Raw genomic sequence first — 25457 nt, forward strand, 5'->3', positions numbered from 1 at the left:
CTTCCACGTAAACATGCTCTATGGGTAGCTCCTGAAATAGCTTGCCTGTGAGCCGAGCTGGTGAAAGTGCAAGCAGCGATGACGTCTGTATTGCATAGGACTTACACCCGCGCTAAAGCTGGCAAGTGCTTGGCTGTGGGAGAAAGGGAATAATCAAAAACTGTGAAATATTCATGACTGAAACTGATAAAAAACACTTTGAAGGTATGCTTCAGCTTTTCCTTTAAAAAGAATAAAGTCAGGGTAAAATCATGCTTGCTGCTGCAGGATGGGACAAACGTCTTTTCAACTGCACATAGAAATTCCTCAGAAAGATGCAATGCAAAGGTTTTAGGTTACTGATCATCGAAGTAGCCGGGTGTGTAGTTACAGCAGCTGGCACAGCTCAAACATTGGAGTGACTGGTGCTGTTGTGGAGCTACAGTTTTAGTGGCCTGATCAATTTCTGGGTGCTCTTTCAAATTTTCTCTTCCCTTCTCCATGCCCATCTTTCTTCATTCACTTGCCAAAACAATGTTAACGCATTTTGATGCTCTATAGAGAAAAAAATAAGTATATGCAAATTTGGTTTTAATCTGCGTGATTGCGGGCATGTAAATTTGGCTTCCTTGACGTAATCGTTGTGTTTTCGGAGGGATTGTTTACAGTATGTATAACCCTTGGCATATGGCTCCAAATTATAGGTTCAAAACCCAGTGTTGGCTTGTGAATGCGGCTGATAGCTGGCTCCTTCTTTTGACAGTGCGAAAGCAGACTTCCAGAATGTTACAGCTGTTCTTGGGCAAAACTTTTTTTTTTTTTGAAAAACAGAAATTGTGATTATTGCAGTCCAGCTAATCTTATAACCATCTTGGCCACTCCTCTTTCCACCTGCTCCTCTTTTAAATCGGGGAAGGAGAACCTTTTTCAGCCTGGAGATCACATCTTCCCCTTCCAGTGGCCTCAGCCTGCAGCGGGCAAGGCAGAAATGTGCAGAGCGTTAAATGTAACTTTTACCTTAGGCTAGTTTCTTCACACTCATACACAGACATGCCTCTCTCTCCTCCAGGCTAGCAAGAAGCTCTATTGGAGTTCAAGTCCAGGCAAAAACCCTCCAAGAGCGGGCAAAGTAGGCTTGGTGAAGGTTATAGAATCATAGAATGATAGAGTTGGAAGAGACCACAAGGGCCATCGAGTCCAACCCCCTGCCAAGCAGGAAACACCATCAGAGCACTCCTGACATATGGTTGTCAAGCCTCTGCTTAAAGACCTCCAAAGGAGGAGACTCCACCACACTCCTTGGCAGCAAATTCCACTGTTGAACAGCTCTTACTGTCAGGAAGTTCTTCCTAATGTTTAGGTGGAATCTTCTTTCTTGTAGTTTGGATCCATTGCTCCGTGTGCGCTTCTTCGGAGCAGCAGAAAACAACTTTTCTCCCTCCTCTATGTGACATCCTTTTATATATTTGAACATGGCTATCATATCACCCCTTAACCTCCTCTTCTCCAGGCTAAACGTGCCCAGCTCCCTTAGCCGTTCCTCATAAGGCATTGTTTCCAGGCCTTTGACCATTTTGGTTGCAAAATGGTTGTGAATCAAGTAGGTGTGTGGTCTGAAGAGAGTCACTAGGGCCAAAGAGAGAGTGACCTGGAAGGCAACTTTTGCCCCCCATCCCCAGGCCTGAGGTTCCCCATCCCTGTTGTAAGCAGATGAACCAAATAGGATGTAGCATTCACTGGCCCCACCCAGTGCCTTTCATCAGTACTTCCTGTTTCATTAAAAGAGAAAAAGAACCCTGTTGGGTCAGACCAAAGGCCTGCTAGGGCCGCATCCTGTTTCCCACAGTGGCTAACCACATGCCTCTTGGGCATTCTGAACCACTGTTTATAGTCTACCGCCAGAATATTTTTTTTATATATACCGCAAAGCTTTGTTTCATGATGCTGTAGTTAAAAAACATTCCGTATGCCACTCAGAGAACAGTGGGCAGCTTTTATATACATTTGTGGGCAGTTTTATATATAGAAAGCCCTCAACTTACACAGGGGTTATGTTCCGGGGATTGCCAAAGCTGCGTATTGTCAAAACCCATTGGGTGCATTGGCAGGTGGGATTGCCCCCTTTCAGCTCCCTTTTTTAAAATTTCAAAAAAATAATAATAATAAATTGCCAGGTGCTTAATGTGCCTAAGTTGCAACTTTACTGTACGTACAGTAGATAAAATAAAATAAGTAAGCAACATGAGCAATAGTCCTCTCCTGCTTTTGTTCCCCAGCATTTCTAATCCTAAACTTCATCTTCTATGGGTTTTTCTGACTTTTTAGAAGCCATCTAAGTTGGTGGTGGCGGCCACATCTTGTGAGCTCCATAGTGTGACAAAAGTGCTTCCTTCTGCCTTTCTTGAACCTTTTATCCTTCAGTTTCAGTGGATGGCCCTGGGTACTGTAGTATTTATTATGAGAGAAGAAGGAAAACCCCTCTCTGTCCACTTTCGCTGTGATCACTATACATAACTAAGATAAAATTACCCTGAGCTGTGCACAGTATTCCAAATTTCAGTGCGCTGTTGAGCTGCACAGGGACCTTACAGTATTGGCAAGTTTTAATTCATCCTCCATTCACACACACTGCAGTTGCAGAGTATCCGGAAATCTTTCCTGCTCGTTTGTTTTCAGCTGTTGAGCCAGCCAGTAATGAAAATGCATAATTACATGCAGAACTTCAGTTCCTTTCAAGGATTCTGTTTATTTCTATTTTTGTTCTGAAGAACAAAACACCCTATTCACCCTTCATATCTATTTCTTGTCTTTTAGCAAGGCCATCTAATTTTTCGGCGTTGATGGGTTTCATCAGTACAATCACATGTCGTGGTGGGATGGCCTGCTGTTATCTTTGCTGTATTTACTTGTTTTGCTTGGAGATGAACTTTAGGAGATTGATTTCTGACACTTCACAGGCTACGTTAATGAAAGTAAAATCCAAACGGAAGAGTCTATGAAAGAAATTAACCCTTCGGACAAACATCTGTACATAATGAGGAGACTTCCCAGTGTCCATTTCAAAGAAGGATCCTTAAGTTGTCTCCCACTAAGTTATACCCTTATGTAGACCCACTGTAGGTATACACATGTAACCTAAGCCCATTGATTTTGCTGTAGGTCTTCTCCGACTATGACTTGATTAGATACAATCCCTTGATTTTTGCAACCCGTAAACTTGTGATTATTTATGAAAGAAGAACTTCAGTGATATCTGGACAGATAGCTTTTCAGCATCCTTCCTCTTGACTCTGAAAAAGACATTGCTTGCCCAAGGAAGTCCATGCCTCATCATACCTCAGCGAAGTCATTAGATCAGGGCAAGTGCCTTTCCGTGTTAAGCTTGGTCTCTGCAAAGCCCGGGATTGGAACAGTGTTCATATTCTCTCTCTCTCCCCCGCGCCCTGCAAATGGAAATTGCACACCAGAGTCCCTTGGTACTCACGGGATTGGGGAGCAGAAACATTCCAGATATGCTTTGTCTCTGGGTTGTGTTCATTTTTGGTTTTGACATAAATGCTTCACCTGGGAGGATGAGTGGATGTAACTCTTGGTTCTTGTATTATTTTTGCAGGTTGTATCAGTCTGTCAAGCTGCTGTACTCCATTGGGATCTTCTTCACTTACGCACTACAGTTCTACGTCCCTGCAGAAATAATCATTCCTACGGCCATCGCTCAGGTCCCTGAGCGCTGGGCATTATGGTGCAATCTGCTGCTGAGGGCATCCTTGGTCTGCGTAACATGTGAGTAAGAGATCAGAGTGGTTGTATATTTTCCATTCCATTTTGGCACAGTGTCCTGAACAGGGGAATTGCAAAATTATGACTACTTACTCCACTTAGTGAGATGGCTTTACTGAGGTGTCTGAAGCAAGTAGTAATGATTGCTGCTGACAAGAAGTTACTTGGTGGTTTTTTAAAAAGCCCTTGTAAATGTGAAGGGAAAGTTGCTAGCATGGGTTTCCATGATAAAAATCATTTCTATAACTTATTTTGAGTTGAAGCCCACAGATGGAATCTAGTATATAGAGTTCCTGTCAGTTGGCAAAGGGGCAAGGCGGTTTTGAATCTCCATGAGGTCCTTCTGTGACCCCATGAAAATTGACTCTGGAGGTTTGGGGGACCCTCCAGACCAATGTGGGAAGGGTGAATTTATTCTAAAAGCCATTGACAAAAATTGTGTATAGCATAATTTTAGAACCAGAGGACAAATCAGGCATCTTTATGGGAAAATAAAAAGGGCTTATATGACAGGAATTGAACATCAAAGAATGGAGATGGAGATAGGCCAAAATCCTACCAAGATTGGTTTTCACAGATATAAAAGAGAACTTCCTTAAAACACAGTATCTCTAGTATCTGTCGCTACATAGACCAGGCATAGGCAGACTCGGCCCTCCAGATGTTTTGGGACTACAACTCCCATCATCCCTGACCACTGGCCCTGTTAGCTAGGGATGATGGGAGTTGTAGTCCCAAAAACATATGGAGGGCCGAGTTTGCCTATGCCTGACATAGAGTATTCTGGATGTATTCAGCAAAACAGAAGATGCAGAGCTACATGAGCAAATTTCACATACATATTTGGAAAGCCCCATAATCTGGGTGTTTTGAAATACCCCCCCCCCCAAAAAAAAAAGAATTGAGGGGGAAATGTTCTATTGATGTCAGAATGGTTTATTAAAATCTAGATGTTCATAATGGTATGTAAATTAAAATACTGTAAAAGAGCAAGTAACAAATAGCCAGACAAGTTTTGCTTTGACTTCTCTGTTCTCCAGCTTGAGAAGAAGTGTTGGTAGATAAAACTAGTCTGGCAAATGTTGATCATCACTGGTGCCAAGTGTCAGAATGGTGGAAGCCTTGCATATGCTATTTAGGATCCAATATAATTTTATCTCCCAGCCAGTATCACTTGACACCACATACTGTCAATGTAATTGCTGCTGGATACAACCCAGAAGTGGCTTGTCGTAAAGGCTTCAGGCAGAGTTCATTGCTGCCATAGAATATATTCATTTTCTCCTAGCCAACGTGCACTCATTCCTGCATGTGCACACAGATGCAAAGTGCTTGCCTAACTGCGGCAGGGAGAAAGGAGGTATCTAGAAAGGATCCTGCCTGAACCTTGTCTACAGATAAGTAGATGAAGAGTAGTATACAAATGCAATAAATCAATCAATAAATAATGAAAGTATTGAAAATTAATGTTTCAAAAGAAAACAAACTAGTTCAAATATGAAATGCACGTTTAAAACAGAATAAAATAGTATCCTAAGCATAGAACGTATCTCCTGCTGTTGCTGCCAATGGTAGGCGGTGGCTGTGGAAGCTCGGGCTTCATGATCTGGGTCTGCACTAAGAGACAGCCAAGATGGTCTCTGACCTCTTCAGCAGCCTCAGCTTTTGCAGCTGGAGTCAGTCAGGGCCTCTCCCTTCCAGGCCAGGTGGGAAAAGACCTCCATGGCTGGGAGCAGCTCTTCTAGGACTCACAGCCAAGATCGTCTAGCCCAGGGGTGTCCAACAGGTCAACCGTGATCGACAGGTCAACCCACGGTTCTTTGAAGTCGATTGCGGTCTCTTTTTCGTCTGCAGGGGGAAAGGAGTATTCGGCCCCTCCCTCTTTCCTTTATCTGCGCACAATTTCAAGAACGGAAGACGAAGTTTCCACTGGCGGGATGACTTATTGTTTATCGATTTATGTTGCAGCCCCCCCCAAGCAGCAGAAGTATTTGCTGTCCCCCCCTTTAAAAATGCTCAACAACTTTGACCTGCACCCACACCCACACAGTGGGTAGATCATTGCCAGTTTTTTATTCTGTCAGTAGATCGCAGTCTCTTGGGAGCTGGATGTCCCTGGTCTGGACTAATCCAATAAATGCTGTTTTATTCTAATGGGCACAATTAGAATCAGAAGCAAAATTCTGCAACAGAGACTGATGCATCAGTCCAAGGGTGCTTCACAGCACCATTGGAGATCACAGATGTGCAAGAGTTTGAGCATTTGTGCTGTAACTGAAGCTGCCATTACATCACAGATTGCATAGAGTGCTCAAAGAGATTTCATTTTTGATCTAATGAAGCAGCTGGTTTGCAGGCATAGGTATTGTATTATATATTACAATGAGACTATCTAACCCAGTGAAAAGAAATTTCACCAAAACAAAATGCCTTTTGAGGAGGATGAGTTAGGACTGACACCCAGGCCATGTCTGCACACTTTTCGATTTGGTGGTGTGGTGTTGAACAGGAAGCATAAGAACAGCACTGATATCCTGAAGCCGATTCTGCAGTTCCTGCCATCAGTTTATTTATCAGATTGCTCTCCTTCTGTGGCACAGATGGCTATAGCAGTGAGGCTTCAGTCCTATCAGCACTTTTTGCATTCATACTGCAAGTTCAGGAGTTCATGTTTTTGCCCCTTACAATGCACTTACATTTAAAAATGTTTAAGTATAGCTATCTTCATAAAGATTTATCCCATCTCCAAGTTTATTTTTCAGCTATATTAATTCCTTCCTTTCCATGTTTATTCTCGAATGGCTTACTGTTGCTCCTTTGAAACTGAGCGGCAGCAAAGATGTGGTTAGCAAAAAGGGCTGTTAAAACTACTTGCCTTGCTTTCTTTTTTATCTCCTCTTTGAATTAAGTGTAATCTTAGAATGCGGACAGTTGTATTTTATAAGACTACAGTGGTACCTCGGGTTAAGTACTTAATTCGTTCCGGAGGTCTGTTCTTAACCTGAAATTGTTCTTAACCTGAAGCACCACTTTAGCTAATGGGGCCTCCCACTGCCACCGCACGATTTCTGTTCTCATCCTGAAGCAAAGTTCTTAACCCGAGGTACTATTTCTGGGTTAGCAGAGTCAGTAACCTGAAGCGTATGTAACCTGAAGCATATGTAACCTGAGGTACCACTGTATTCAACCAGGGAGATGGGTTTTTAACAGTTTGGCATGCTAGAAACCTGTATGTACTGTACAATGGGCGTGCTTGTACAATTGTTGCTTGCTGCATGTGAAGAAAACCTTACACATACTTTCTGCTGGTGCAGACTGTGGAATTTGTTTGATCTGGCGCGACCCCCGCTAATTGATTTATGATCCTCAATTAGCTCTTTACTGCCCGGCACACTTCTCCTGCCGCACGCTCTGCTCCGATCTCTCAGTCATGCCGTAGCAGAGATTACACAGCGGTGTAAAACTGTCATGTAGCTTGGCTTCCAGACAAACACACACAGTCCAGGTTTGTCTATTTACAGCTTTTATTCCAACATTTCTCAGGAATTTCCAGGACTATTTGCAGCCATGACAAAACTGCATCCTTTCCCCACAAAGTACCGAGTGGGACTGGCATACTCTTCCCAAGCTCCTCCCAAGCTTCCAAAATTGACGTCAGAATGGTGTGGCATCATGGGAAGAACTTAACCCGTTAAGTTCCAACCTCAACACCCCCCCCTTGCTGCACATTCTGACAAGACCTTTTTGAGCTCAATACCTTACCCTTTGCCTTGTGCTCCTTCCCAGCATCTTTCCCAGGCACCTGTTGAACCCTTTCAACACTCCCAGAATCACACTGTGCGAATCTCGCCCACGCACATGTTGCCTGGTATCTTTCAGGTGGAATGCCCTTTGTTGTGCGACTAGACCTTCTGGGCATAAACTCAGATGTTACCTCTGACTCACTGCCACCAGGAAATGTGTCCTCAGCATCATGGGATTCCCCCTCTGACTTAAAACGTTTTCGAATCCTCTCCATTACACTCACAGGAGAACTAGGCTCGCTTTTGGCCTCCCTTTTTACAACTTGTGGAGAAACTACCGATACCTCCTCCTGTTCCTGACTTTGGTCAGTTACCTGATCGTCATCATCAGACTCAGCTTCTTCTTCCTCCCCCTCATAATCTTCCTGTTCTGAATCAGAGAGACACTCTGAAAGAACATCACGCTTGACAGCAGCTTGTGTCTTTTTATCCTGCTCATAGAACTCAGCGTGTTTACTGATCAGTAACTTACTCTGATCACCTGATGGAAATGCAAATCTCCATGCACTCGCTGTTGGCTCATACCCACAGAAGATCATTTTTCGGAACTTGGATCCGTCTGGCCCCTGCAAAGCAGCAGGTACCGGCACAGACGCACGTGACCCGAACATACGCAAAAAATGAATCTGGGGTTTCCTGCCATGCAACAACCCAAACGGTGTGTCCCCTACCATGGAATTGTAGGTGCGATTCCAGGTGAAGCTTACATACTTGATTGCCTCCAGCCAAAACCTTGGAGGTAACCCAGAGTCTTCCAGCAACACCTGTGCAGTTTTAACCAGAGCCTGACACTTCCGCTCTGCCGCCCCCCACTGATTGGGTGAAGTCACTGTGTGACGTATCCCTTTCTTGCGAAAGTACTTCTGCAAAGCAGAACCTGTAAACTCAGCTCCTCTGTCACTTGTGACAGCTTGCACTTTGGTGGAAAACCTTTGTTCCACCTCCTCAATCCACCCTTTGATCAGCTGTGCTGCATCATCCTTGGATTTGAGGCCATGTATCCAGGAATTCTGAGTAAAATCCTCCTGCATCGAGAGCAGAAACTTTGACCCTCCCAGACTTGGTTCCTTTACAGGACCCCACAAATCTATGTGAATCAGTTCAAAAGGCCTTGTTGTTATCCTTTCAACCTTTGGATAACTGCATCCTTTTACCTTTGCCAGTTTGCAAGTTTCACAACTTACAGCATGTCCACATTCTGAGATCTTACAACCATTGGAAACTTCCGGCAGCACCTGTAGTTCTTCAAGAGAACTATGAGCTGTACGTGTATGCCAAGCATGTACGCATGAATCATGATTGGGAATTGTAGCACGCAGTGCTTGTGCTTTCTCAACCTTCCCACCACCCTCCAGAGACGTTTTAAGAATGAAGAGATCATTCTGCCCTTTTTTAACCTTGGCAAGCATCCTCCCTCCTTTGGAGATTGTGCACACATCACCCTGAAAACAAACCGTAAATCCCTTTTTCAGTAAATAAGGCACAGATAAAAGACAGTGTTGCATCCCAGGAACAGTACAACACTCCAACGTTTCCTGTAAAATACAAAAATGCAAATTTACAGCATTAGTCATATTTCTTTTCTGTCCATTTGCAAACAGTACAGTTTTCCCGGCAGGAATTGCCGTGCAGTTCCACCTCTCGACAGCAGGTGTCTCTGGAATCAAATTGCGATTAGCTGCAGAGTCAATAACAAAACTTAGCTCTTGGCTTGTCCCACGGCTGTCTTCAGCCAACGCCAGACTAGCCGTGATTTGATAAGTCTCCTGACGTTGTTTTCCTCGTCCTTCTCTTGCGTTCTCACGCTGACCTCCCCTTCCAGACTGGTTCCCATGGAAACCCGACTGATTTCCATGGAAAGTGTCCTTGAAGCCTTCCTGTGCAGCTGCTCTCTGTGGGCAGTCTCCTTTGAGATGACTGTGAGATCCACACACGTAGCACCGACGAAATCCAGTGGAAAAACACTGCCTGGGGCTCCTCCCAGCTGGCCTCCTTCTCCTTCTTCCGGAGAAGCACTCCTTGCCAGATCCGCCCCCCCTGAACTGCCGCTCCATTCCAGCAGATTCAGTGGAAAACTTTTCAAACTTGCCTTTGGAACTTTCCGCCCCCCCGACTTGCTCACTAGCACTCCTTGAGGCTAAATCATCAGGAACAGGGGCTCCAGCCATCTCTAGGCTTTCAGCTTCCATCTGCCCTAGGCCTCCTGCTGAGCCTTCACACAGACGTTTCAGCACACTCCAGGCCTCACACGCAGATTCAATGCTTTCCAGATGATGTTGCAAATTAGCATGAACACCTGCTCTCAACATGCAGACCTCAGCTCTCATAGCTTTCTCCCTCTGCATTTTCTCCTCCAGAGAAACAGACTTCAGCTTTCCTGCATCTCTGTCCACCAGTTGCACTGGTTCCCTCTGGGAAATGTCCCAAACTTCCGTGGCTATGAACCACGCTCTCACCCATCTTGCCCAGGTATTCCACGCTTGGGCGGTGAGTTCCTCAAGCTGTTCAAACGGAGCTTGAACCACCTCCTGGCCATCTGCCATGTTCTCCCGTTCTCCCAAGTTGGCCCCAAGCTGTACTTACAAAAGCACCAGCTCTTCTGGCGTGGAGAAACGTTTCCTTGCTGCTCTCAGCTCACAGCTCCACAGCATTCAGCAACAGCGTCTTTCAGCTTGCTTGCTTGCTTGCTCCCGTGCTCCTCTGCTAGACACCGCAGATTTCTCAGCTCCCGGCAGCTCTTCCGTGACAGTATTACGATAGGTGGTTTAGGTTACCCATAACCTGTGGAATTTGTTTGATCTGGCGCGACCCCCGCTAATTGATTTATGATCCTCAATTAGCTCTTTACTGCCCGGCACACTTCTCCTGCCGCACGCTCTGCTCCGATCTCTCAGTCACGCCGTAGCAGAGATTACACAGCGGTGTAAAACTGTCATGTAGCTTGGCTTCCAGACAAACACACACAGTCCAGGTTTGTCTATTTACAGCTTTTATTCCAACATTTCTCAGGAATTTCCAGGACTATTTGCAGCCATGACAAAACTGCATCCTTTCCCCACAAAGTACCGAGTGGGACTGGCATACTCTTCCCAAGCTCCTCCCAAGCTTCCAAAATTGACGTCAGAATGGTGTGGCATCATGGGAAGAACTTAACCCGTTAAGTTCCAACCTCAACACATCACATGCAAGGTTTGACTTCATGAAAGGTAAACCATTAACTTTAAGAAAATGTTTCTAGTCCTCATCACCGTGGAGAGCTCTAAAAAATAAGAGCAGTTTCTGGCCCAAACTAGAGGGAAGTTGAAAATCATTTTTTGCATTGATGGAACAGATCTGGTAAGATACCCATTGCCTAAAGCAGTACAGAAATGAAATGAATAATAATAACTTGAGAGATAACCAGCACCTGCTAGGAATGTAAGGCCAGACTTGAGCAGTGGGTAGGCTGCAATTCAAGTTTTGTCCTGAGTTGTGTTGGTGGCAGGATGATGACAAGAGTGGTACAGACAATTGGGCTCAGCATTCTAGTCCAGAGACCCTAGTTTCTAGGTCCATGGTGCCTTATGCTTTCATCTTCTGCTACCATGGACCCTCTATTTCTAACAAAAAAAGAGAGAAAATCTCCTAAATGTAGCTCTGGTTTGCATGACTTATTTTTTTGTTCACACTTGGTTTTGCCAGGTGGACTGGAGAGTTCCAATTCTGAAACAGAATCCTCTGATTTAGAAAGTAATCTCTTTGCTTACAGTCCTCACTTACCTGAGAGCAAATTCCCACTAAATTAAACTCAAGGAAACGTGTAGGATTGCACTGTCAGTCACTCCTATTACAGTGGAACACTGCTGTGCCCCTGAATACCACAAGTGGATGGAGTGCTTTGGGGTTCACGTCCTGCTTTTGAGCTTCTCGTATGCATCTGGTTGGACACTGAGAGGGCAGGATAGTGGACTAGATGGGCTATTGGCCTGATCCAGCAAGTCTCTTCTTACATTTTTGTCAGCCTTGGTCGGAAAGCCAACAGGATGGTGGGTTCATGTAACTGAGAAAGATGGGCTTCGGTGAATCCAGAGCTAAACAAAAGTGAAGGGCAAAGATTTAAGGCAATGGCTTTAGGTAGCTGATGGCATGTGGCTGCAAGTGGTTCCCCCAGATGTGGCGATGGGGAAGAAGTAGACCTGTGCTGGAAAGGTGCTCAGGGCAAGCACGCTTTCCATTCTAGAAGATATCCCTGATCGGCAAGGAAGTAAAAGCTTCTTGGGATCTCAGCAATGATAAAAGCAATTAAGTGGGTTGCATGAATATTAAATGAAATGATCTCCTGGCCTCAAAGCACGTCTGCGTCACTGCTTGGGTGTCTGAAGAGAGGATGTAATTTTGGGTTTTGAAGTGCTGAGCAAAAGGAAAGAGAGGTCTAGTTTAAAAGCCCTTTGAATTGATATCTATGGAAAGCATAACCGTTGTCTCCTGAGGGCTGAAGAGCTGCAGCTGGGTAATTTAGTTTTGCTGCCTGTCTGTTTTTATTTTTTTTAAGTGGGCGTTTAAAATCCTGTTTGCTGTGAGATGAGACAATTGGCTGAGTCATAAAGGGGCTCATGACGCTGGGTTTGGACAGGCAGCTAATCCGCTGGTCCTGCTGAGCACTCCTGGGTGGGGGCTGTGTCTTGAGAGGATGGAGGGAAGGTAGAGATGAAAGGGAGAACATGAATCTGCTTCCGCTTATTTCCCCTTGCGATCAGCGTCTTCCTCCTCTCAACCCATAGCCATAGACTCTCCCCTTTGGAGGGCACCTTCAAAAGCTGTTTGTGCAGCTTGACCCTCCTGCGCACGCTTATTAAAAAAGTTAGGCCCACATTTCAGTCTTCCTCAAAACCTGCTTCCTTAAGTCAAAACAAGCTTTTGCTTTGTGAGGCAAAATCTGAGAGGTGTGCTGTGGGTGGGGAAGGCAATTGTCAAAGTTTCTCCTCAGGTCTTTCCAGGTCAGGTTGTCTCTTCGATGTCACACCACACACACTGCACTGCTTTCATATAAAATGAAAACAATATTATCTTCAAAATGAGTTCCCACGTTGTTTTTGTTTTTTCCTGAATGTTTTTTTGGTAGATACATGTGTGGATAATGTTGAGAAACAGACAATATTGTGCTCTGGCCCAAGACAGCAGAGTTCAATGGAAGTTGCTTGCCCTCAACCCCTGTCCCTGTCAAATAGATACCATTGAATAATTGTGGGGGAAAGGCACCTTCTGTTGTGTTTGTTTTCTGGCACCACGATTGTAAGGCATCCCTTAGAACACTGGGCTTTGGTCAATGTCCAGCTGTGGATCTGGTAGGGCAGGACTTTGGAGTAGAAGACCAAAACTCCACTCAGCTGAATGAAGAAGAGGACCCCCAAACAGAGCAGAGTTGGCTTGCCACATGTTGAAGTACAGTAGTACCTAAGGTTACATACGCTTCAGGTTACAGACTCAACTAACCTAGAAATAGTACCTCGGGTTAAGAACTTTGCTTCAGGATGAGAACAGAAATCGTGTGTGTCGGCGCGGTGGCAGCGGGAGGCCCCATTAGCTTGAAACTTCAGATGCATTTGCTGACAGAGGTCCTTGCATACACGAAACATAGAATGTATGCATTTTTGATTTGCTGTTGTAAGCTTCCCTAAGGCTGGAGGACAGTCTGTAAACATGGCAAATAAATACATAAATGGGACCTGTCTTTGCATAAGCTTAAATCCACTGCTACTGAATTGCGAATTGGCTCCTTCGGGACAATGTTGTGTAATCTGGACAAGTTAGCTTCCCTTTGCCAAGGGATACATAAACAGCAAAACGTGATTCCCAAACTCAAAGCCTCAGCAGATTGTTCAGGCACATCCTAGCTGTTTGGGTTAGATAAGGGCTGTGACTTGTTTGCTTGCTGCGCTGCTTTAAAATCGAACTCCGTCACTGTGAAATAGCTTCATTCACTTTCCTCAGTTTCACAGTGAAGCTGGAGCTGCTGCATCCCTTGGAAGCTTCCACCTTGTCAGTCATGGGGAATCCGTGGCACAGCAGAGGTTGTTGGGCATCACTTCTCATCAACCCTTACCAGGATAGCTAATGGGGATATTATGGGAGTTGGAGCTCAGTAACATCTAAAGAGAGCCACAGGCTCCCCATCCCTCATCTAAACAAAGCATCCATTGTCTTGCTTTGCAGTACAAATAAGTTCTCACCCCACCCCAATACCCCACCCCTGTGTCACCCATAAAGCAGCTGAGTTTTTCATTTTAAAATACTGCCTTGTTTCTTGCCTCCCTCTCTAAATTTGATTTGTCCTAGTCCCCCAGGCTTATTGAGAGCGTTCTTCCCACTGATAATATGAAGCCTATAGGAACTGGAAAAGCAACATCCTACTTTGAAAACACACCAGATTTTTTCAGGAAATAAACCAATTCCTCCTCCTCTCTGGTCATGGTATTCTTCTCTTTGAAGTGCCCTACTTCTTTGCCAACAAAAGCCAGCTTTATTATGGAGAATTCTCCTCTTTTACTGCTTCATTTTAGCAGGAGTTGTCTATGCCTTAAAATACCACAGAAGCACCAGGCAGCAGAATCACCCCCAGGTTACAACTCTAATAATAATAATAATAATAATAATCATCATCATCATCATCATCATCATCTGCCCATCTGGCCATATTACTTTATGAATTGAATTTATACCGCCCTAAAGAAGGCCAGGGTGGCAAACTCATGTGTTAAAACAATGCTATTAAAAGCATAGTAAAGACAATTATGTATATTCACAGAGATATTTTCAAGGTTGCCATGCACAGAAACTTTCAGAATTCAAATGCACGGGTAAACAGCAATGTGCTAATGTTACTTAAAGGCTTAAAAAAAGGTAAAGGACCCCTGACAGTTAAGTCCAGTCGTGGATGACTCTGGGGTTGCAGTGCTCATCTCACTTTACTGGCCGAGGGAGCCGACGTTTGTCCGCAGACAGTTTTTCCAGGTCCTGTGGCCAGCTTGACTAAGCCACTTCTGGCAAAACCAGAGCAGCACATGGAAATGCCATTTACCTTCCCGCCGGAGTGGCACCTATTGATCTACTCGCACTTTGTCGTGCTTTCGAACTGCTAGGTTGGCAAGAGCTGGGACGGAGCAACGGGCGCTCACCCCATCGCGGGGATTTGAACTGCTGACCTTCTGATTGGCAAGCCCAAGAGGCTCAGTGGTTTAGACCATAGCGCCACCAGCATCCCACTTAAAGGTTTACCTCTGTCTTAATTCTCTGACGCACTGTGCCTTCAGAGCATCAGTTTCAGGGCTTAATTTCTGGATGCAACATCTGGACAATTAACATTGTGTACTGTGTACTGTGTGTTGTTTTGGCCAACTTTCAACCATGGCTTCATGCCTGTGCTTGTTTTGAGACCATTACCCATAGCTTCCCATAACATGCAAACCCGCAAACCGTGGCTAAGTTTATAACATGCTGCGCCCTGACTTTTATTACACCTCATGCATAGGATACAACAGAGGAGCAGGGAAGAAGTTAATAAGCCAGGGATTTTGGCTTAGTGTTAAATGCATATTTGCTGTGGGTCAGCGTGCACCACACAGGCCTCCTGCTAATATACTGCAAGCCCAACAGAACAAATTATCTGCATCATATGCTCCTTGTTTGTGGCACTTGGTCATGCTGGCTGGGGCTGATGAGAGTTGTAGCCCAACATTAGCTGGAGGGCCACGGCTTTCCCTAGCCCTGTATTATTTAATAGACTTGTTTACAGGCGTTTTTATTTTATTTTTAGGAGTGTATCCCCGCAAAAGGAGTAGCATAGCACACAAACAAAAGAACAACGAATATGCAATACAAAAACACTGCTTAAAGCTTATTAAGAGGCCCAAGATCCTGAAAAACAATGGTCGGAGCATAAATCACAATCAGCCTGGCATTATCATAAAACAGAAAAACAGCCCCACTGTTCCTCAGTCCAATTAGATTCAGTCCATAAAAGCAGCAGAGAACAGATGAGCCCATTTAAACATTTGTCAGGATGGGACTTGTTTTATCTTAGATTTTTCAAGCAGGGTTGTCTCTCTCTAGACGGGCTTTTACATTCCTCCAAAACTGTTACTGCTGAGAGAAGAAGAGAGAGGAGAGAGCAAGATGGCAGAGGCTTAGGGAAGCTCATGATATACATGTTTTTGATAAGCTTTGCCTTTGCTGGAGCAAATTTGTGTATCATTTTATCAAATCCCCCAATATAAAAATGGTCTGGCTTATGTTTAGCTCAATATCTGTTTTCTTCTAACCTGAGTGCCTAGTTGTTCTTTTTTGATTTCTCATTTCCTTCAATACAATATCTTCTTCTTCTACCTGAAGTCCAGTATTGTTGGTCTTCAGGCACAAATGAACTTCTTGTCGCATTTTTAAAAGAGAAGCCATAGCTTCTCAACCCAACTTACCTCACAGGTTAGTTGTGAGGATAAAGTGGGAAAGAGGAGTATGGTGTGTGGCTGCTTGACTTTCTTGGAAGAAAGGCAGGATGCATATGTAATAGTAGATAAATGAAGCTACAGAATATGTCAGAATCCTAAATGAATAAATTCCAAAGACTGTCCCTCCCTTACAATATTACCTGCTCAAATTCTTGTGCTGAGGGTGAGATAGAATGAGATGAGATAGAACTGCAATGCACTCTATGTGGGGCTACCTTTGAAGGTGACCCGGAAACTACAACTAATCCAGAACGCGGCAGCTAGACTGGTGACTGGGAGCGGCCGCCAAGACCATATAACACCGGTCTTGAAAGACCTACACTGGCTCCCAGTACATTTCCAGGCACAATTCAAAGTGTTGGTGCTGACCTTTAAAGCCATAAATGACCTCGGTCCAGTATACCTGAAGGAGCGTCTCCACCCCCATCGTTCTGCCCGGACACTGAGGTCCAGTGCCAAGGCCCTTCTGTCGGTTCCCTCGCTGCGAGAAGCCAAGTTACAGGGAACTAGGCAGAGGGCCTTCTCGGTAGTGGCGCCTGCCCTGTGGAACACCCTCCCACCAGATGTCAAAGAGAAAAATAACTACCAAACTTTTAGAAGACATCTGAAGGCAGCCCTGTTTAGGGAAGCTTTTAATGTTTAATAGGTTATTGTATTTTAGTGTTTTGTTGGAAGCCGCCCAGAGTGGCTGGGAAAACCCAGCCAGATGGGTGGGGTATAAATAATAAATTATTATTATTATTATTAATATTATGTGCTGCTTGTTCATAACTTATTGCCCAGAAGCCAGTAGCACAAGTAATACCTTAAGATCCTCAAGTGGATTTTTCAAACAGAAGGGGATGAGTTGCCCCCAGGGACCTGTGATTGGGAGTTCCAGATGTTAAGGCTGCAAGGGTTTTATTTGGGGTTATGAGCCTAGCCTCTGATGTTAGGATGGAGTGGTATGAGCAGCTGGCTGGGGCTGAGACCCAGGGGGCTGGTTGGAGCTGGGGAACGAGCCAAGCTGACTTCATTGGTGGTTCTTTAGTGGGAAAAGGCCCTGTTAGTCTCTAGCCATGTCCTTCCCAGGCATGTATCCCCCTTGAGTATGAAGCAGCTGCTCTTACAAGTCTCTGGAGGTCCACTCACCCAGCCATTGCTCAATCTTTGGGAATTTCTAGCTCTGGCAGGGAAGTCTTGGGGTTTGCTGTGCTATGGATCTGAAACAACATCCCTGTTCATCTATGGATAATAGAAGGGGAGGTTGTTGGTGTGTGGGTCCTTTCAACCTAGCCTCAAAACTTCCTGGAAGAACGCAGATGCTATGCTGCTCCCAAATGAGCTAAACTGAAGCAAGCAAACTTGTGCTTCAATCCAAAGCTCATTTATTTGAAATGTGACCTTTACCCTATCCATGCATAAAAGTTGTAATGGTCTCCAACTAATGGTAGCAGTGTGGAATAGCATCATATGGTTCTCTTTCCAAGTGGACCATAGATTTCTGTAGTACTCCTGAGTAAACCTGAGAGTCTAACATGTGGAATGTACAGTGGTACCTCGGGTTACAAACACTTCAGTTTATGGACTCCGCTAACCCGGAAATAGTACCTCAGGTTAAGAACTTTACCTCAGGATGAGAACAGAAATCATGTGGCGGTGGCGCAGTGGCAGCAGGGGGCCCCATTAGCTAAAGTAGTACCTCAGGTTAAGAATGGTTTCAGGTTAAGAACAGACATCCAGAACGAATTAAGTTCATAACCAGAGGTACCACTGTATTTCTAAAATTCAGTGGCATGGTAGATCTGGGGATTGAATTTCCAAATTGCCCAGCCTCTTCCCCACCACTGTACCATCTCTGCTACTAGAAGGAACCTCTAGACTGGTTCTTTGGAAATTTTGTAGCTGTTGTTCACTGAATTGGACCATTTGCCCATCTAGGCCAATACCGTTTGTTCCAGGCGTAGCCAACGTTATTGGACTATAGCTTTCATCATGTGCCCTACTAGAGTTGGGACCCAGTGGCCTCTGGGGCGTGCCCTGTTGTGTTCCCCAGAGTGGCAGCAGGTCTTCAAGGTCTCAGGAAGGAATGTTTTGCATTACTTGCTACTTGAGATTTAATTAGGAGATGTTGAGGATTAAACCCAGAATCTTATGCATGCGAAACATTCTGCTGCTGAGTTTTGATCTCTTCCACTACAGCCTCCCTCTACAGCAAAGATGCCAACTTGAATAAAATATGGGGGGGGGGCAGGTAAGCCATGCCCACATAATCGATCACATGACATGGCACACCATTTGAATGGCAATGCCTATTAACCTCGGGGGGGGGCTAGGCCCCTCAAATTTTTTTTGGGGGGGGGCAAAGAGACCTTGGCTCCTAGGAGTTGGCTCCTATGCTATACAGTGCTGGATAAATTCACAGTTTTAAAAAAATCAGCCACAGTGCTCTGTTTTCTCTTATACATTTAAAGTTGATGGCACCCTGTTGTAGCATCTACTTTGGCTAACAATAAATGTTTTCAATCAGATGCATTCCTAACCAAGTTTTTATTTCCTCTTGTTTCTTTGTGTCTCAGGTCTGCTAGCAATCCTGATTCCTCGACTGGGCATTGTCATCTCTCTGGTGGGCTCTATCAGCAGCAGTGCCCTCGCCCTGATCATCCCGCCCCTTCTGCACATTGCCACCTACTACTCCGACGGCATGCATCCCTTGACCATTGCCAAAGATATCCTGATCAGTTTCATTGGTTTTGCTGGGTTTGTGGTGGGAACCTATGAGTCTCTCTTTGAACTCATCGTACCAACTCCCACCGCCGTCAATGCCACCCGTGCCTTATAAATGACACACTAAACCTGTGCACACCTTTCTATTTTTCTTTGCTATAGAATATTTCGTCAGCCTGGCTGGATCCTGGTTTCCTTTGTAGCAACTGCAGTGACTTGTTGCCACTTCTTTGCTTCCCAACCGTATTTATTTTGCTGATTTAAATGCAAGCAGACAGTGGAAAAGGCAGGACTCCGATCCGCGTCTATGCATCTTTATGTACAAGTCAGGGGCGGTTGATTTAAGAACCTTCACAGCACAGTTATTAGTCTTTGATAAGAGTGGAATACTGTTGTCTGCGCCAGTGCACGTTTCTCTGATAGAATGATGCTGAATGGTCTGCAGGGATCTTGGTTTATATAGTCTCCTCTGGAATCTAGAGAATTAATAATTCCAATACTGTCAGAAGGGCGACAAAGCCCTTTAAACATCATGTTACCATTCCTTGGGAAGAGAACCCAAGACCCAAGTGTATGGGCTGGAGGCACAAGATGCCACCACTTTGCTGATGCTAAGCAGGGTCGGGTCTGGTCAGTGTCTGGATGGGAGGCTGCCTGGAAACCACTTGAATGCCACCTTGGATTCCATGACAGAAGTATGATGGGATTGATTGATTGATTGAAACAAACAAAAACCCTTGAATCTCTTTGCTGCTGTTCTGAAATGCTTCTGTCTGACAGCTTACTGATTGCATTGAGCTTCAAATGTGTATCTGCATTTTTGGGGAAATGACGTATAACTTGGAAGTGGCAACAAGCACAGAACAGGAGAGAAACCAGCAGAAGTCTGTTAGCAGTTTTTTTAAGTGGACTGAACAGATTGAAGAGCCTGTTGGTTATGTTCCCTTCTTGCTTTCTGCCCTGCCCCCTTCTCCACCTTTGGGTTCATATCAGCAGGAACGACGGAGTTGTAGGTAGACTCAAGCACAATAAAATACAATGCACAGTACTTGAACCACTCTAATTGGGCTGTATGCAAAAGATGGCAGTTTCTGTTGCTTCTCAGCAGTACTCCTTGGCAGGGTATACTTGAGACCCTGTGGTTTCAAGAATACTGGGAGAAAGGTGCATGTATGAATTGGGCATAGGATACAGTAATAATTTCAAATAGGGAGGTAATATTGATTATAATTCACGGCAGGACATGGTCAACTGTAGGATACAAGCCATCCTCTCCTGTTTTGCAATGGAAGTTGCAACAAGCAGTTAGTTACTAAACATACGGTTTTGAAGAAAAGGAAGCAGTGACCATACAAAATGTATAGAAATCAAAACTGTTGATGCTGTGCCCATGTATTGGGCCATAATTCAATGGAATCTAACTTTGCCTACAAACGAGAGCCATTTTACATGAGAGAGGAAAATAAGCACACCCATCTAGAGAGAGAGACGTGAATTCGGCTGCCCCTCTTGTGACTCCTATGTGCACTATTGGGAGCTTGCTGTTGAACATGACTTTCGTTTATTCTCATCTGTGCGGTCTTCACATGTGTATATTTTTTACTACACCTGCCGAGTAAAATGTCCTATGTTAAAAGGCCCTGAAAAACTAACCAATCAAAGCCCCCCGCCACCAAAAAAATAAAGGTGTTGAATATGTACATGAAAAGTCTTTTTTTTAAAAAAAAACCTTGCGTTTTTTGTCTTCTACTATATTATTTCCTCTTCTGTTGATACAGGTTTTACAGAAAAAGCAAAACTTAATGTGCCAGCTTGATTTGATGAAGTTATTTTGTCTAAAATCCAAATTTTGCACATAGCTAACCATAACTTGGAGTGCAGTCCTAAATATGTCTACTCAGAAGTGACTCTTACGGAGTTCAACTTAACTTTCAGTGTATGTTGCATGGTATTGTACACTTACCCATTTTAAACTTTATAGTGGAAGCAGACCAACTTCCTTTTTAAAAAAAATTGCTCAGAAGTATATTTTAATTGTTTGTTACGGCATTAATTTATTGAGTATGTAATATAACTGCTAAAGTCCTTGCACATACGTACAGTCCTTGCACTTCTGTCTTGATTCGTCAAGGCTTCCGAAGATTCCTGTATTTATTTCTCTGGGTGTAAGCCCTATTGAGTTTAATGGGATTTGCTTGTGGGTAAATTTGTGCAGAATTGTACTGTTAGTTTCTCAGCTAAAAAAAGAAAGATATGATGTGCATGGCAGCTAGAAACTTAGAGCAGCTAAGCAATATGGCTGCCTTTAAAGAACTATAAAACCCCAAATTTCAGGCCAGGGGGTTAGAAGTGGGAGATTTCATGAGTGCCAGAGATTACACTTCAGACATTGTACTTTACTGTTCATAAAATAAGTTTCTGAGATAGCTTTGCCCAAGTGTAAGTGTAAGGAAGTACTTATTCATACTTCCTTTTTAAAAACGTTCCTTTAACTCACTCTCTCTATATATATTCTGGCTTTAAATATGTAATCATGATGCTTTATTTACTAGTCTCCAATATAAATCCTACTACCACTCTCAGAGAAATGTAGAATAGCTTTCTATGCCCCTTCTTAATTCTCATAACACTACTACAAATGTAGCCTTTCCTTTGAGGTAGACTTTAGGTTTACACTGGAAAAGCGTTTCTCTTCCTGCATGGTAAGGAAGGCAGGAGTTTAGAGAAATAGAATTAAAAACTGGACAAATTCACTATACAGTGGTATCTCGGTTTAAGAACAGTCTTGTTTATGAACTATTCGGTTTATGAACTCTGCAAAACCGGAAGTAGTGTCCCGGTTTGTGAACTTGCCTCGGTCTAAGAATGGAAGCTGAATGGTAGAAGGGCACCAGCAGTGGGAGGCCTCATTAGGGAAAGAGCGCCTCGGTTTCAGAACGGTTTCAGTTTAAGAATGGACTTCTGGAACGGATTAAGTTCGTAAACCGAGGTACCACTGTACTGTCTTGTTACTTAACGCTGAGACATTAATTGAAATTACTTACGTTTTGCCCACTGGATCCAGAACCTCAGTGTGGGCACTTACAGTGCAAAACCCTGCTGTGTCAGTAGGTAGAAATTAGGGCACAATATTTTTAGATTATATTTTACAGAACACTCACACAGCTTTAAGTAAAAATTACAAGAGATAAAATTAAAATGGCTTTAAGCAGTAATTTCACAGTAGGGACTCCTTTTTTATGAGCTGGCATTTAGGCAGTCCATTCCTTCAAGACTGTTTCTGATTGTTTTGTATTAGTTTACTAGAATCATTAGGCTTACAACTCGTAGGGACTTTCACTTCCAATGTTGTATCTTAAATTTTAGTGTCCGATTAGTGTCTAAAGACCAGCAGCTGTTTGTTGTAGGGTAAACAGAACAAGGGAACTTTAAAGGGGCGATGAAGCAATCATCCGAGAACCTGAATTGCCTTCGTTTAGCCCTGGAGCTCATCCAGCTTCTCAGTTGAGTGCCATTTAAACTATTTTGCATGTCCTCTTAAAAATAACCTTCTGGAAGAAGATGGTTTTTGCATTCTCTGGGTCAGAATGCTGCCCTCTTCCTTTCTCTTCGTGTTATGATGTGTCCTCCTTGACTTTCATCGCTCCCATAATGTCCAGCATGGATAAACATTGAATTAAACATTCAGTACCACTGCATTTAGAAACATTTTAATCTGTCTTAATCTGTTACTGTGATGGTACCATAGTAATTTCTAGTCTATTTAAATATTAGTTGAAGTGCTCCTTTCAGTGGGAATAATGGTTCTACCTGACTCGTAGATAAATAAACTGCTTTAACAGCCATGAATCTTTAACTGGAGATTGTGGGGGGACACCACAGATTAGTATCTGGATTACTGCTAAATATACTATGCATTGTTTGGGTGGTGGCAAATACTCTTATCTGTGCAGCCCTGTTACTGTTACTGGGTATATCGTGGTCTTTGGAGATCTATGGTTTATGAAGTACCCATTTTACTTGCTGTTTAAAGTACCATGCAGGTGAACCAAGGCCTAGTTGTGTTTTGTACAGAATGCAGACAATAGGAGATTTTCCAGAGGCACTGAACTGAATATTTTTGCCCTGTTAAACATTTCCAGCACCTTGTGATTATATCCAGAGAAGGGTTTCTATGTCCCAGATTATGGACAGTTGATATCTGGTGAAGTTTCAGAATAGTCTCTTGGTCTAGTTGAGACAATAATCTGACCTTTCACATACTCTCTCCATGAAAGTCATCTGTATTGTTATTTCTGTGTTGACTTTGAAAAAGGATAGAAAGGGCATTTCCGTCTCAAACCAAATGTATGCTTCATTTATTTTTATTATTGTTGTTTTAATACTACCATGGTGACCAGAGTTGTGGGAAAGATGCTTACAAGATCCAAACGCAACTCAGGTCTTCCATTAAATTTCTATGGGAGGAGAATTGCTGGCTGTGACCTTCATAAACTCACAGCAGAAGCTCCAAACTGGTAACCTTTCGACCTGCACAATGACACAGACAACATGGTTGCCAGATTGAAGCACAACATGTATCTGCCTCCTTATAGAAGACTATGGGAGAGCCTTGTTGCCTGTGCAGATCCAGCCTCCAGGATTACTTTGAAATCCCATGAGGTTATTCTGGGTTTGCCTAGAGGAGAATATGGGAATGGCTGTGTTCCTTTGAAGGACCTTCCTATGTTGTCTCATTTTTTAAAATATATAATATAGGGCAGATTCAAACAAACCAGTTTTTAGAGCAAGTTAAATTGGGGAATATGTTGTTGTTTCTCAAAAATGACCAAGCAGAAGGAAATATATAGGATTATCCGCAAAATGGTTGTGAAAGAAGAGGTAGCTTTGAAGATGGGCAAAGGGGTGTGTGTGTGTGTGTTTGTGTGTATATGGAGTCATTCATTATGTATTTATTTGTGCCTAAATTTGTCTGTTGCAAGCAAATATTTTGTTTGCTGCTACTGTGCATATCAAATGGAAATGCTCAGTTGTGTATGTGTGTATAATGGTGCTCTACCTGAATCATGTTCTTTGCTGGATATATTATTCAATAAAGTCTGTTTTTTACTTTATAAGTATTCAACAATGACTTTGTTTGGAATGTTTTTGGATTGTTTGTATACGTCTCCTAATATCTAACTTCAGCAGATTACTAATTTTAGTTTTTAAGCCTCTGTGGGTGAGGACTGGGTAGCCAAACCATGAGCTGGGTTGCTTTTTTAACCGGAAACTTGGTGAGATGTCGCACAGAGTATTGTATGTTCCGATTTGTTTTACCTGGATTTTAATTGTCACTGTGTTTTTCTTTTTGTAAATAGCCCTGGAAATTTTGTGTATAATATAATAATAACAACAAAAATAATAATAATGGTATGATGATTTCTGAATATGAGATCTTGATAAGAAACATGGTTCTAATGAAGAAAAATAAACTCAAAACTGTCTAGTCCTCCTTTATTATGCCTTAATGATATGTTTACCATCAACCTTTGATACACTGTTTTGTGAGAGCACTGTTTTCAGGCAAACAGTCTCAGATTCTGAAAAATATATTGGTTTTCCTCTCTCAGAATGGAGGTTTCTTTTGCTGATCAATTTACAGAAGTGCTTTAGACACCATATTTTTATGGGCTGTCCTAAAGCTATTTCAAGGTAACCCGCTGTTGCAGGCACGGGCAACCTGTGCAATCCCTTGGCCCTGATGTTGTTGAACTACAAGTCCCATCATCCTTGACCACTGGCCATATTGGCTGTGGCTAACCCTAACCTCCTCCCTGCTCTGAGGCCTTGTTCCCACAATGTGGTTAAGAGCTGTACTGTATCTGAATTGAACTTGACTGCAAGTTGGGAGCTCATGTGATGGAATATTGCCCATTTTGTTCCCACAATGTGGTTAAGAGCTGTACTGTATCTGAATTGAACTTGACTGCAAGTTGGGAGCTCATGTGATGGGATATTGCCCATTTTGAAGGAAGGAAAATTTAGATACATGGTAACCTAGCTTCTCAAGAAGAAAACTAAGCTGGGAACTTTCTCCTTATCTTACTTTTCGGGTTGGGTTTTGTTTTTTTGTTTTCTTTGTATGGGACAGTATTTTATCATTTTAACCCTCTTCCCACCTGCCCTCTGAAGAGGAGTGCAGTCCAGTCCAGTGAGTGTCTACCATCTCATGTGTTTGGGATAAATACACTTAATTTGATCTTGTCATAATTGGACTTCTAATCCAGTATAACACTTTTCACAAAGTACTTCTTGCATCAGTTTCTGTGTACTGGATTCTGCTTCATCAGATGCATGAAGTGTAATACTCATTTGTGGGGTGTATATAAATGTGTATAAAAAGGAAAACATGAAAAATTTGGGAGTTTAATTGGCAATTAATGCCATTTAGGGAAGTTTTTAATGTTTAATGCTGTATTGTGTTTTTAATATTTGATTGGGAGCCGCCCAGAGTGGGTATAAATAATAAATTATTATTATATTATTATTATTCTAGTGGCAATGCAATTGGGACTTCAGTTCATGCAAAATAAGCACAGTGCTTTTCACGACTGCAGGAGTTGGTGATAATGCAATCTTAGAATGGTTGAGTAAACCAACCCCCGTAGTGTGACAGGGAAACCAATGTGTCTATTTGTTTGAGTCTGAATAATGACTTGCTGGT

At 43.3% G+C, this 25457-nt stretch overlaps 1 protein-coding gene across 3 annotated transcripts in view; it reads left to right on the forward strand.

Annotated features, from left to right (window-relative positions):
* Positions 1-23879, forward strand: part of LOC309525976 (proton-coupled amino acid transporter 1-like) — a 46671-nt gene extending 22792 nt beyond the window's left edge. For all 3 annotated transcript variants that reach the window (XM_082211797.1, XM_082211798.1, XM_082211799.1), the window contains exons 10-11: positions 3593-3762; positions 18604-23879. In XM_082211797.1, the coding sequence (XP_082067923.1) occupies positions 3593-3762; positions 18604-18866 (433 nt within the window). In that variant the 3' untranslated portion in view covers positions 18867-23879. The remainder of the gene's footprint in view (positions 1-3592; positions 3763-18603) is intronic.
* The last annotated feature ends 1578 nt before the right edge of the window (positions 23880-25457 follow it).

This window comes from Podarcis vaucheri (assembly GCF_965113315.1).
Source record: "Podarcis vaucheri genome assembly, chromosome: 2".
In the NCBI taxonomy this organism is placed as follows: Eukaryota; Metazoa; Chordata; class Lepidosauria; order Squamata; family Lacertidae; genus Podarcis; species Podarcis vaucheri.